At 43.1% G+C, this 14,193-nt stretch overlaps 1 protein-coding gene across 1 annotated transcript in view; it reads left to right on the forward strand.

Annotated features, from left to right (window-relative positions):
- Positions 1 to 671: 671 nt before the first annotated feature.
- The window catches only part of LOC114188771 (ATP synthase subunit a-like), a 68,297-nt gene continuing 54,775 nt past the window's right edge, over positions 672 to 14,193 (forward strand). The window contains exon 1 of the mRNA XM_085674349.1: positions 672 to 938. Coding sequence (XP_085530475.1) covers positions 839 to 938 — 100 coding nt within the window. The 5' untranslated portion in view covers positions 672 to 838. The remainder of the gene's footprint in view (positions 939 to 14,193) is intronic.

The following is a 14,193-nucleotide window of genomic DNA, read 5'->3' on the forward strand; positions in this document are numbered from 1 at the left end:
CTTTATTATATATAGTGATAGTCCAACCAAGGATTTCTTTCAATGGTATACTTGGCCCAAGAAATGCCTGAACTTCACTAAGTTTCTTCCTTCATCTTACAGCGTATCGATAGAGCGCGATTTCGCTGGGCCACTTCCCTTCGGGCTTTTTCCCTCTGGTTTTTCCCAGCAGGGCTAGTAGCACTACGATCTATCACTATCAACTCAATTCGGTACCTCGTTCGTAACAAGGAAGAAATGGAAGATCTTCTAGTCATATCTTACGCGGTTGTCCGCCCAAGCCAAGCTTTCTCGATCAATAGATATAGCTATCAAATTCATTTCCCCTCTCCCCGATCCCTGTTTTTTGAATCTCGTAAATTTTAGCATTTAGGGGCGCTTTTTTTTTTCGAAATATCATAAGAGAAGAAAGGTCCACGTTGGGAAGTAGTACGCTTGGTTCACCAGGTTGGTTCTACCACTGCAGGGACCAATCATGCTAGTTAGGCTATATGCTTAATACATGCAAGTAGAATGAAGTTTTCTTGGGTTTCTCTTTCTTAGTCTTTCTGATAGCTTTGGTCTTTTTCCCATGTCTTTCTTGGTCAACAACCAAGCACATACACATTTCTGACAAGTCTTTCCTAACGAAAGTAAGTAAAGCGGATCACAAAGATTGTTATATTCTATGGAGGAACAAAAAAAAAGCTTTGGTTTTTGGGGGGTCCCATGGCGTAGGGGGATCTGTCCAAATGAGAATTTAGGTCAAGGAGGTGATGGAGGTCAAGGAGATCAAGGAGGTCATGGAGGTTATGGAGGTCAAGGAGGTACGGTATTACAGCCGCCGAAACTGCAAAGGATGGACACTCCTAGACCCGGGGGAAAAGGAAAAGAAGAAGGAAAAGGGAAAGAAGTTGAGGGAAAAGAAAAAGAAGACAAAGATGAAAAAGATAATGGAGGTCAAGGAGGTACGGGATCACAGCAGCCGAAGCCGAAAAGGCCCGGAACCTCTTACCCCAACAGACCCGGGGGAAAAGGAAAAGAAGTTAATAAATTTCGATGGATCGAGCGGGTAAAAATCGTAACCCTTGCTTTTTTTGTTATTGTTATATGGTATTTCGCTATTCAATTCAAATGGTATTTCACTATTCAATTCAAATGGCTATTCCTCACAATTGCTCCTTGTGATGCAGGGGACTCCCTATCAATCCCTCTTGATCAATTTGAGATAATCCCATTGATGGATATGAAGATAGGTGACTTGTATTTCTCATTCACAAATCCCTCATTGTTTATGCTGCTCACTCTCAGTTTGGTCTTACTGCTGTTTCATTTTGTTACTAAAAATGGAGGAGGAAAGTCAGTACCCAATGCTTGGCAATCCTTGGTAGAGCTTATTTATGATTTCGTGCCAAACCTAGTAAACGAACAAATAGCCGGAAATGTGAAACAAAAGTTTTTCCCTTACATCTTGGTCACTTTTACTTTTTCGTTATTTTGTATTCCCCAGGGTATGATACCTTATAGCTTCATAGTTACAAGTCATTTTCTCATTACTTTGGGTCTCTCATTTTCTATTTTTATTGGCATTACTATAGTGGGATTTCAAAGAAATAGGCTTCATTTTTTAAGCTTCTCATTACCCGTAGGGGTCCCACTGCTGTTAGCACCTTTTTTAGTACTCCTTGAGCTTATCCCTCATTGTTTTCGCGCATTAAGCTCAGGAATACGTTTATTTGCTAATATGATGGCCGGTCATAGTTCAGTAAAGATTTTAAGTGGGTTCGCTTGGACTATGCTATGTATGAATGATCTTTTCTATTTCATAGGAGATCTTGGTCCTTTATTTATAGTTCTTGCATTAACCGGTCCGGAATTAGGTGTAGCTATATCACAAGCTCATGTTTCTACGATCTCAATCTGTATTTACTTGAATGATGCTACAAATCTCCATCAAACTGGATAGTTATTTATAATTGAACAAAAGCGAGGAGCGAACTGCGCCCCAAACTTCTTTTGTCTCCGCCATCATGATCTGGAATTATGGGCTGTTGGAGGAAGGTGTCCAATTCCGGAGCAATCGACTACAGCAACGATTCACTCTTATTGGTCAAGTTTTCAGTCTCTATCGAGAGAGAGAGTCAAGGGTAAGATAAGGCAAGTGTAGGATTGTAAAAGCCGTTTCAAGACAGGTCTATCTCTGAAAATGGAGTGCACTGTCGCCGTTGAGCTTTGTGAGAAAGAAGAACCTCCGCCACATCCTGAGAACAATGGATCGACGAAGAAGGTGAAGATAAGAACTGAGGAAGAAGATCCCCCTCCTGTTGTTGAAATTTTTGAGGAAGAAGTGGATAATGGCTCTGAAATGATCAGCGAAGAAGGAAGGGATAAGAAGGATATGGTGCAAGAGGAAGTAATGCCCTCTATCCAGTTCTCCTCTCGCATAGACGACTTGCTCAATCAAAGCATGAGACTTGCTGTTGTTGTAAAGCAGCTTGTAAGATCCATGGGTTATCGAAGGCTTCATAACAAAATAATGAACCTTTGGAAGCGGACTGTACCTCTTCAACTAGCCGATCTTGAAGGTGACTCTTTCATTGTAAAGTTCCAGAATGCCCAAGACTATTAGAATGCTCTGCTTGGAGGACCCTGGTGAATCTTTGGTCACTATTTAAGGGTGCAACCCTGGCAACCTTCCTTCTTGCTGCTCAATTTAAGGATCCATAAAGTCTTTGTGTGGGTCAGACTTATGGGTCTGCCCTAGCGTTATTATCAGTTGAGCGTCTTGAGGGCAATCGCACAGGTTCTTGGCGAGGTTATTAGGATGGATATTGATTAGAAGACGGAAACTGGAGATAGAGGCCGATTTGCTCGTCTAGTGTTCGTTATTGATCTCTCTAAACCGCTAGTTTCCAAAATCAAAGTCGATGATCATGCCTTGAGGGTTGAATATGAATGGCTCCCTACTATCTGCTACCACTGTGTGAGATATGGACACCTTAAGGACAACTGCCCTTAGAAGAAAGGCGAGTTGCCGCAGGAGACTACCCAACCTCAAGCTGCCGGGAATATCGCCGGGGGAGAGAGGTAGGGCCCTTGGATGCAGGTCCGAAGGTGAGCATGGAGATCTGACAGGGCTAGAAAAAAGCTGATCAATGAGAGTCAGCCACCTAGTGAAATTATGGGGTCTAGGTTTGACGTCCTAGCCTCCTCGGAGAACTCACTTCAGACTCTAGGAGAGGGACAAGAAGGAGACTCAAGAGGCGACAGATTAGCTCTGTTATTCCTGGGACTTCAAAAAAAAGCCTCGCCTAGGGATAGGGAGCCAAAAGTAAAAGATGACAAAAGGCAAAAAAGCTGCTCCACCCAGATCAAACCGCCAATCCAGCTCTCCCAAGGCCTCGTCCAGCCAACCCAGGACAGTCGCGTCTATCACGAAGAAGGTTTGGCATCTATATGGCCCCTCCAATGCGTACAAGGCTAGGCAGTATCTCGACTGGTAAGGAGAAAGTACGGTACCTCTCCCTCACTCGATCAAGAGAAGCATTCGACCATTGTAGTTCAATCGGCTAGGCTTGCTTGAAAATCAAAGCCATTGAGGAACCCGTGAAGAAGAGTGATGCACAAGCAAAAGAGGATCAGCCAGCTCAGATCCACGTGCTATCTAATTTATCCACGCGGAAAGAGAAGATGCCCCCAAAGCCTCCGGATAAAGGGCTTTCGTCTCTAGGGGTGAAACTACAAAGAAATGGGCCTCAAAGTGAAGAATGTCCAATTTCAGTCCTTTACCCTGATAGAATCAAAGCCATTAATGAAAATATCTAGATGAACTTAGCGAGGAAAGGGTCATAACAGACAGAAAAAGAATGAAGAAAGCTCCAAGATGGAGCACTAATCCCCCTCTCTCTCATGAATATGTCTCTATTGGTCTGGAACTGCCAAGGTGCAGCTTCATTCATTCCTGTCCTTTGTTATGGATTAGTTGATTGATATTGTCCTTCTTCTCAGCCATCTATGGGAGCCCAAAGCCCACTGAAAGGAAATTATTCTGGCAAGACCTTTCAGCCATCATGATGAACATGTCCCTTCCATGGCTCCTAGCTGGAGATGGGAATGCTACTATAACTTATGAGGACAGGAAAGGTGGAGCCCGAGATACTAGGCCTTCCTCTTCTTCTTTTCAAAACTTCGTGCAGATGAAGGTGGAGCTCGAGGTACTAGGCACAAATTCTACTTGGAGAAGGGGGACTAGACTGGCAAGGTTGGATAGGGCCTTGGCGAGCGATGAATGGGCCACACTTTTCGCTGATTTGGTCATCCATCATCTACAAAAGCTTAAATTAACTAGTGTAAGCCTATCCACTCTTACTGTGAGGGTTTCCGGTGTGCTAAAATCAATGGCAATGGCGGGCGCTATGAGGAAGGCCTGGCCCCTTCGGCAACTATTGAATACATTACGGTCTACTGCTATTTCTTTAGGGGAAGGAATTACCGGGACGAAGCCAATCACACATTTCTACTTTCGACCAGGTTTTTATATCCACATCTGAGGAAAAGCAGGGATAATCGTAGACTAAGAAGAGAGGACGTAAACACATTCATTGAGCTACTTCTTTGAAGTCTTTTTTCTGGGACTAGAGGCCTTTGGGATTGATGCCGAGACTAGATTCGAAACTAGAGATTGCTCTTCTTCTTATTCACACTGAAAATGCGCAATAAGGAATGGCGGGATGGATTACTTGTCTATAAAGGCTGGGCATCTCAGGGAAATGTTAACCACATAGGGATGCCTTCAGTCTCTTTCCGGACCTACTCATCGAAAGATGCCCAAGCTCTTTGATAGAAGAAGCTTCAAATGCGCAGTTAGGACAAAAAAAAGGCTGTTTGCAATAAGTAGATGCGAGAATGCCCTCAGTCTATATATATAGGCTGTAAGGAAAAAGGCAAGTAGGCAAAAAAGATTAAGGGCCCTCGACTGCTTGAATAAGCTAATAACAAATCTTTTATGTCTTTCGAGATGCGAAGAGAAGTAAGAAGATCGGCCTATAAACTTGTCTAGCCAAGATGGGGGAAAGCTCCCACCCAACTAAAGAATATGCACCAGATGAACCAGTAAAAAGGCGCGTAAGCGAATAAAAAAACCTTAGAGGAATTAGATCTGCTCCGCTCTTATCTTTTTCAAAATCACCGACTACGAAATGATTAGGAAGTTAGCTGGCTGGCTGAGGTAACTCTACTTGCCGAGGAGGAAATGTAAATTCTTACTTCTTCCTTTTGAATACCGGGATTGCTAACTACTGTCCTTCAATCTTATTGCCCTAGAAGCCAGAACTCTTAACGGCGGGAAGCGAAGGAACCGTAGGGCTTAGCTTAGGGCAGGGAGTGAGCCTTGGGTCATAATGAATATAGTAGGGCATAACCATGGGCGATTGCTACTGTTAGAGTAACTGCTGCAATTGAATCTGTTGTCGGAAGGGCTACTAGAGAGGAAGACTCCTTTGGCTCTTATCGAAATGAATTGAAGGCTCTTCCCACGTAGCAGTAAGAAGGACGGGAGAATGAGCAATATACGGGATTGTTGGAATTGGTGTGCTAGCTGCTCTAGAAAAGAGGGAACTTACTTGTGAAGTTGTGAGGAAAGCCCTTGTTGGCTATAGATATGGGTCACTCGCGTTATAAGAAGAAGGAAGGGGATAGTTATAGGACCTGGAACTTATACTGGTAATTGGATTTTCTTTCCTAGGGGCAGGAGCGGTAGATGAACGAATGTTGCTTTGGCTTGATTGCTTTCACCGGCCTTGCCTTTTCATTTTTGAAAAAAGGTATTATCGCATAAAGGGCTACTTGGCCTAGAATGAGAGGAGGTAGTGGGAGATAGTGTGTTTGTACTTTTCTTCTTCATGTGACAGTAGGAGTAGTAGCTCTAGAGCAGGTTCTTCGACTGGATCAATGCATGTATGAATCCTAAAAAAATCCCGAACTAGTGTAGAAAAAAAACCGGGGGTTTTGGTAGGAAAGGTGGTCATAGGAAGAAATGCCCTACCAATGAATAGATTAGTCTACTAACGTCAACAATCTCTTTCTTCATATACGATACTGTCCGGTTTGATATCCGAAACTATAGATATGACACAGGAAAGAGATTCCCATGGTAGGAATAGGACAGTTGCACTAAGAAAGAGAGCTAGGGATTTGATAAAGGTGATAGGACAGGGTTCCAAACATGCCTGAGTCTCAGTCTCAAATAGGGCGCAATAAAAGGACATTACTATATATATGAACATGTCCTTATCACAAGCGATACCTCAAATTCCAAAAATGCTCCTATAGTCCCGAGCTTGGTAAATAAGGCCGTGGGAAAGAAAAACTTTCTTCCGGCCGCCTTTAAGTGATAGGGAGGAGTCACTCTTGCCTTCTCTCTCTCAGGTGGGTCAGTCTCGCTCTCTCTTGTCGGTAAGTATATCTGTCGTGGTATTGTTGTCGTGCTGTGCCCTTCCAGTAGTCTTTGTAAATGAGTAGTTTTGAGAGGAGAGCGCCAAAATAAAAGGTAAATAAAGACCGTAGCCAAAAGCAAGGGATTCTCGAGGCCCGAACGAGAGCAGAGGTGGCAAGTATTCTCATAAAAGAAAGAAAGGAGAACAGGCAGGGAGGTAAGAACGAGTCAGACTAGGTTATAACAACACAACAGAGGTTAGACAGCTCTGACCTATGGAAGTCGAGTCACCCGTCCCCTTGACACAGACACGAACTAATCCTTCTCTCACAACTTCTGGACAAGATTTCACTCCGATGGCAATAAGCTAATAAGATTTAGTACGTTTAACCTGGAACTATAAAACCTTACCCGATGACTTTCAGACTTGCTTGACCACTTGAAAACTCTCCTGGGATTCGAACAACTCTTGGCGAGTCTGAACTCGGCGAAGAAGAATCATCGATTGAAGAAGTGATTCTTCACTTAGATAGAGGAAGAGAATAAGGACTAAGCTCTGTAAACAAAAATAAGATGTTGTTTACAGCTCCTGGCAATAAAGAAAAAGACCTGGTTATCTCAAAGGCTATCTCTGGTAAAAGGCTATGGTTCACTCGCGGTCGAAGAAGAACAGGTTGGGAGTGACAGAAGAAAAACTGTAAAAGCCTCGCAGGGAACCCAGTCACCAACAACTTTTGAGCCGGGCCGATGAAACACTTCGTTTTTAAGCTTCAAGAGAATGCCCGTAGCGGGCGATGCGTTTGCTTCTGATTGCTCGAGTTGGAAGACCTACAAGGAGCTCGGTTGTACCATAAATAAAGAGGAATCGACCTATGTCAATGGAAAAAAAAATATTTCGTCGGATGAGCCTAATTCCGCTTTAGAAAAAGGTTCACATCCGGTGCGGTGGTTGTTTTTTCATACCTAGTGAGGCCAGGAAAAGAGACTCATAAGCAAAATAGACTCGCATGACTATTCCACTTCCACTCGCTAGCTTGATTTGTTACTTGATCGAGCGATTCTTCGCTTTGATAAGCAATTTAGTGCAACAACAAAAGAAAGGACCCTTATCCCTCTTATTAAGACTACAAAATGTTCTTGTAAATTATGGCCAATACCGGGTATATAAGCAGTCATTTCAAATCCAGAGGTTAAGCGTACTCTGGCAACTTTACGTAAGGCAGAGTTTGGTTTTTTGGGTGTAATAGTGGAAAAGTTGACAGATAAGTAACCCTTACTGCCACTCTATAGAACCGTACATGAGATTTTCACTTCATATGGCTCCTCGTTTCATTCTTTTGAAGTCATTGGATCCGTTTCCTAGTTCGGTTCGAGAATCTCCACCCTTCTTCTATCCCGTTCCGAAGCGTTCTACTCATTGAGTTTTGTAAAAGGTTCCGGTCTTTCTTCGGTGAATCTCGAGGTCTTTCTAATGGCTGCGCTCAGCCTAATGTTATCTACGTTGACCCTTCTCAGACTAGTTTACAACTAAGAGGACGATTTTCAAAGCAAGTGGAAAAACGACTTGTTACAGTGAATCCGAAAGTAGGCATATCCGCTGTTGCATAGTTATATATTCCTCTAATCACTAATCACTGCTTGAGTGTGACTATCCCATCCTACATGGGTTTCAGGCTGAAAGAGGGCTTTCGGGCGAAAAGGAGGAAAGCATTGGTTTCTTAGTTCTAACTAGGAATTCAAGATTGAGAATGAATATAAAGTCAGATTACCGCTTTTTCTAGTAAGCAAGCAGCAAGCAAGGTAAAACCTTTCATTCTTCCGTCTTGAAAGCGAGTGAGCAAGCCTGTTTTCAAGCCAGTTTCATTCCATCCTCTTGGGAGTTTCCAACCTAGTCCTAAGGGCAGGGTTTGCGAGTAGGCAACTTTACTGCAAGCTAGAAACGACAGAGTCGATTCTTAAGTTTAAGTACCCGACCAGTAGTATGACCTAATCGATTTAGTTCACTTCATAAAGATACAGAATGCCTTTCCATTCAGGGTAAGAATATATGACAATTGAACTAAAAACAAAAATCTCAGTCTCAAGGGAAGTTAGTACTTTCATCAACCGAAGTAGGCTGAATATGATCACTTGATTTAACTCCAGCGAGCCATAGAGCATCTTTGAGGTTCCCAAGCGGTAAAGACCATACATGAGTTTAATGCTCACGGAAATTAGTTTTCTTTCCCACTTGCTTTGCGGGAATTGAAAGCCTCTTTGCTATACTAGTCCTTGACCTGTGAGTGAGCCTAGACTCTCTCTATTCGAGTGAGTTCCACTTCTCTTGAAGCGTAATACCCTTACTGCTAGTTTCCTATTCCCGAATCTAAGGGTTAGTTGAACCTTCTTCGGCCTCATTCATCTTAAGCCTCCCCAAGCCCCTAAGTCGAATTCTTGGCATCATAGAGGCATGGTCTAGTTTTGACTACCTCTGGTATTCTATCATTCTTTCCTAAGGAAGCCAGTTAGTGGCAGTCAATCTAGTCTATGTAGCCAGTAACTTATCTTATCAATTCTTTCAGAAAGAGTATAACTTTCTACTACTAATTCAGAATAGGTAAGAAAGTACTATAGCTTAACTTAAGAGCAAGTTCCAGTTTTTGGGGAAGAGGAGTGAAAGCAACTCGGTAATTGAATTGATAAAGATGTGATGTGGAAGCAGGAATGCCAAAGTTCTATCCCTATGTTTACCTTGTGTTGTGACTACGGTGGGATGGATTGCTTATGCTGATCGAGTAAGTTATCCCCTCTGCCCTTCCCTTTCTTGTTGGAATAAAGCATCTTTCCACTTTCTGGGCAAGGCTCAATCTGATCAAGCAAGTCTCCGGCGGAGTTGGAACCTCACTTGCTTTCTCCGGCTTTTAAGAATGCCAACTCACTTTGATAGCCGAGAGAAGCCCAGGAAATGGAAGAGTGATCAAAGACCAGGCCCTTCCGGACCAGAAAGACAGGTTCCTCAGATCTTCTCTTTTCAGTCAAATTTAGATAGCCGAGAGAAGCCATCTCTATGGATGAGAGTTTCGGATGCGCTAAGTGACAATGGCTTGGCTATGACCAGATGTTGCAGTCTTGAAGCTAGCGTTATCACCTCTTTACTTCCATTATTGGACGGAATTCGCTAGCGACAATGCAAACCTTATCCCTTTCTTCCAACAAGGCCCTCTTAGATTGGTAACATTTCATTCCTCCCCAATAAAAAAGAGTCTACAATGAAGGTCAGCTGGCAGGTGTGACCACTTCCCATGCTCTTACCATATATTTTAGAAGAGAAAGAGACATGGAAGAGAGTTTCACCAGGTCTCCTTTTCTCTGCACTCCTGTTGCTTGCCTTACTCGGGCATTCAGCCTTAGGGCAAGCGGGTGAACTCTGATCCCGACTCAATGATAGATATCAGGTTAGAACCACCAGTCAGATAAGGGGATAAATCCTCATCAAGCATAACGACTTTGATCACTAAGATAAGATATGATTTCCTGTTCAGGCTAATCAATCAACTCAATCTTTCACAGCTTCCTCAGTGCGGAATAGAGTAAGCCAAGCCAGTGAATTGATCCTCACTAGGAAGATTGGTAGGAGGGGAGGATAGTTGTACTGCTTGCGGGGATACCTCAGCATATAGATTGGATTGTTGAAGGTTGATCTCGAGATTGGCTTTCAAACTATGTTCTAGTTCATACCATGTAAAAGAACAGGACTTTCCTCATTTCGATTGATGGAATTAGCCATTATGCTCTATTGGGTTCAAGTCCTTCTGGATTGGGTGAAGATAGAAGAGATTGGTGGGATACCATTGGGTGGAACTCACTCGAAGCAGGAAATCTTAGAAAATAAGCGAGACCTCATCCGAGGAAATAGAGGGTTAGGTTGGAAATGATTCAACTAAAGCTCCCTTTATTAGATCAAGTCACTATTGTATCGGGGCAGATTGCTATCAGGTATAGGATTTCATCCTACCGCTTTGAAGACCGCACAAACCATCGTTGAGGGAGACATAGGAAGGAACTTTGGTTTAACGACTTGCCCTTTTCCATTCAAGTCTTCTTTCTTTCTATCTAGGCTTCAAGCTCCGTGATTGGATTCATCACTAATCTGTTACGATCACCTCATGAAAGACCTAGCTTCCTGTCATTGCTTGCCCTTGAACTAAGGGATTCCGTGAAATTGGATATTAGTTATGCAACATAACCAGGAGAGACTTTTCCCTAGCAAGCTCCTATAGCAGCTTATCTAACTGGAAGGGTTCTTTCATATTTACTTCTTCTTGCTTCCCTTCTGCGCTTGCCTCTGCCTTCTTATTCACCAAACCTTTTGATTCTCGTTTCCTCATTATCCCATTCCCTGTAGTAAGAAAGGGGGGAACCTTCTCTCTCAAAGAAGCTAGTCTAGTAAGGAGATACTTCTAAAAGAAAACAAAGAAGCTAGCTATATAAGGAAGCAATCGCGCGCATAGCACTCAAGCAAGGGTGCTGTAGGGAAGAGAGGAGATAGAGCACAACGCTCAGAAAGAGGCTAAGCTAGGGTTGCTACTGGTTTTGAGGTCATCGATGAACCCAGTTCCCGCTCTACCTTTTCGGCTTAGTCACTCTCTCGTCGTTCCGATTAAAGGATTGAACAAGAAGAGTTGCTACGTGTAACATAAAGATTTGAACCTGGGCTTCCTATATCAAGAGAAGAAGCCATTAGTAGTCCAGGTTAGGCTTTCGGTTTCATACCAATCTCCCAGTAGTGTTAAAACAATAATAGTTGTATGGGCTCAGCCCTAGTTCTTAAGGCGAAGTATCACATGAAAGAGAAAAGTCAACATGAGACTCGAAAGATGCTCAGCGATAAAGAAAAGAAAATGACTCTTTCTTCGGTGGACATGGCGGAGGCTCATGCACTTACACTTAGGAAAAGTTCTGACCTGGCTTTTTACTCTATGAAAGCTGAACTGACTGAATGGGCATTTTATCTGTTATTTCACCTGCTTTCCTATTGGGCCTTGTTACTTATTTTTGATAAGGGGCGAGTACCCCAAAAAAACACATGATCCCTCTCTGTTTCCTTTTTCTATATATTCTATTTGTGGACCTTTTCTTGTATAACATTAAGATTAAGGTAATCAAATTAGCGGCCATGCTTTCAAGGGCATGCATTATTTTTAGGGTACTACATAAACTCTCAAAAACGGCGTATAGTAGTACCTTCGTTTTCTATTTTTGCTTAAGCCTTTTTTTATTTTATAGGGGCGAGTACTACACGAGCGAAGGAGAGCGACCTCATCTTGCTTGCTTCTGGCGAAGCTTCTAGAAGGCCCACCACTTCATAGGAGCGATAGTGAACGAAGCCGTATAAAGGCAAACAGCCCGTATAGCTCGCAATAGCGAGCCTACTTTTAGCTTTTTTTACCTTAGAAAGTAAATAATATCATAAGTCAGAGTGGTTTCTATTGACTTCTCGAGTATGCAAGGCCTTTTTTTCGTCTTTTTCGGCCTGTTGGTACTTGTCAAATTGAAACTCGATAATCAGAAGATTCGCCAACATTACCTATTTGATTAGTGGATTCGGGGCAACCCCGGGGTAAGTACGTGATTTCAAATTGCATGTTCAATATGATCCTCCTTTTACTGTTAAAGTACCATCTCCGCCTTTGCTATCTATGCTTCCTGGTCGCTAGACTCATTCTTCTACTTTACTTCCAGCTACTCTGCTCTGAGCTTAAGAAAGGTTCCAAAGTAAGTAGCTTTGGTTGCCGCTAAAATAGGATGTGATTTTTGTAGTTGTGAATTCCAGAAGTGGTCAATTCCCCTTCTCCTTTCGGGAACTCTCTTCTCTAGGGATTCCTATTCTATTTCTATTGACTCTTTGCCGTCTACAACACAAAAAGTTTTGGTAACTTACTTACAGATTGTATCTTAAATAAAAGAAAGATCAACATACTTGAAGATAAGCCTAAGGAATGAGGGGAACACTACCGATCCCGAGACAGACGACGAAGCTACATCGGTTACAAAAAAATCCAGTGGTGGCAGACCCTTTCCCGGCCCCTACAATCAAGCAACCTCACCAATGTGAATGAAAGAAAGGGCACCACATACATCTCGACTAGTTCGTGCCTGCGGAGCGAACAAAAACCTATTATGAATTCAGATTTCGACTCCGAAGTCCGGATATTTGGTTGCTTTGTACTCGACCAATGTGGTTCGGCTTGTTGGGCCACCTCACTTAACCAAACATATCCGAGAAGAAGTTCTACCAGATCTACAACACTTGCTGCTTCATGCCCGGTTGCATCTTACTCTGCTGGTTCACCTTCGAAACAGGTCTCCGCACTTGAGACACATCCTTCTCCTGTTGCTTATTATTTTTCCTATATTGTGGTGGCTTATTCAGCGAGCTGGAGCTCCTACTGTTCCCGCGCCAGCTTCCACTCTAGCTCCCTTCGGCCTCGAAGATCATCAGGTTCCATCCAACTCACTCTAGTTTCTATGTGAATTGGTTTTGTACTTCTGCATGTTGGGAATAAAAATAGAATAAGATTTTCTACTTGAATTTCTAAGTGATCAACTAGGTTTTTAATCCCTCGCTTACACTCTTTTGGGCGTTCTGTAGGAGGTCGTACATTTCACCAGACTGTGGGACAGACACGTCCAAAAATCCGTTCTCCCCCCTTCTGGTTATAATAGACCCATAACCCCTACATACCTTTTTTCTACCATAAGGCCTCCCTGGCTTCTTATTTAGGTTCTATCTTTTGTAGATTCAGGTCTGGAAAGTACCTTTGCCCTGCCTTATGCTGTAGCAGCTTATACTGATGCGTTGTATCCTTACTCGGCTCGGGCTCTTTTGATTGATTCCAAAGCCTAGGATCAAGACTTTCGTTCCTGGTTTTGGTCAGAGAGGGCTTTCAACCTAGAATTCCTGGGCAAAGCATTTTCTTTTCCAAAGAGTTTCAAACCGCGTAGATAAAGCATCCGATTCAGCACCCGACGAAGCAAACGCTAGAGCAGCTACTAGAGAATCCGCAGACTCGGAAGTCTTAGCCGAACAAAGGCAGTCGATACCACAGGAGAATCAACCAAATCCATATCATAGGAAAGTAGAAAAAGAAAAGCTCTATCCTCCGCCGATGAATAAGTAACAACAAGGGTTGGCAGTTTTAGAACATATTAAAGAGTAGCCATAGGATGAAGCAGAGTAAGAATAAGAAAAGGAATGTTTAGGCTTTTTTGAACCAATAACAAAGAAAGTGGGTAGCAGGTGTGGTGTAGTAAAAGGGGTTTCGAAGCTTGTGAGGATTCAGCTTCCAATTGAGTCGGTGTGTTAAGTATAGACTTTCCACATACATAAAGAGGGCTTTTTAGCCATTCGTCGTTTTGTCTCTTTCCCAATGCTGCCATAAATATAAACAAGTGGCTAAGCCCCTGCTTGATAAACCAAAACAAAAATGCGGGTAGCTCGATCGATCACATGGCTTCGATTGGTTTCGGTTTAATCAATGAATGTATAGGGGTCCACCTAATCTTTCCGCAGGTACGATCTAGACGACCACATTCCTGTTGGGCTAACTCGCCCAATCAATCCAATGGCTTCGCCCGTTCCAGTCTCGTTAGAGAGATCCAAAACTGGATCAGATTCAGGGACCATGTGCCACCAATAGCAAAACAACTGGCAGCCGAATCCAATGCCAGTCCCAGCAGTGGACTCCATTGACCGAGTATAGGCGCCATTCCGCTCGGATTGGTTGTTGCTGTTGGGAGAC

The sequence above is a fragment of the Vigna unguiculata genome, chromosome 6, assembly GCF_037176805.1.
Source record: "Vigna unguiculata cultivar grain cowpea cultivar isolate G323 ecotype 2 chromosome 6, ASM3717680v1, whole genome shotgun sequence".
Lineage (NCBI taxonomy): Eukaryota > Viridiplantae > Streptophyta > Magnoliopsida > Fabales > Fabaceae > Vigna > Vigna unguiculata.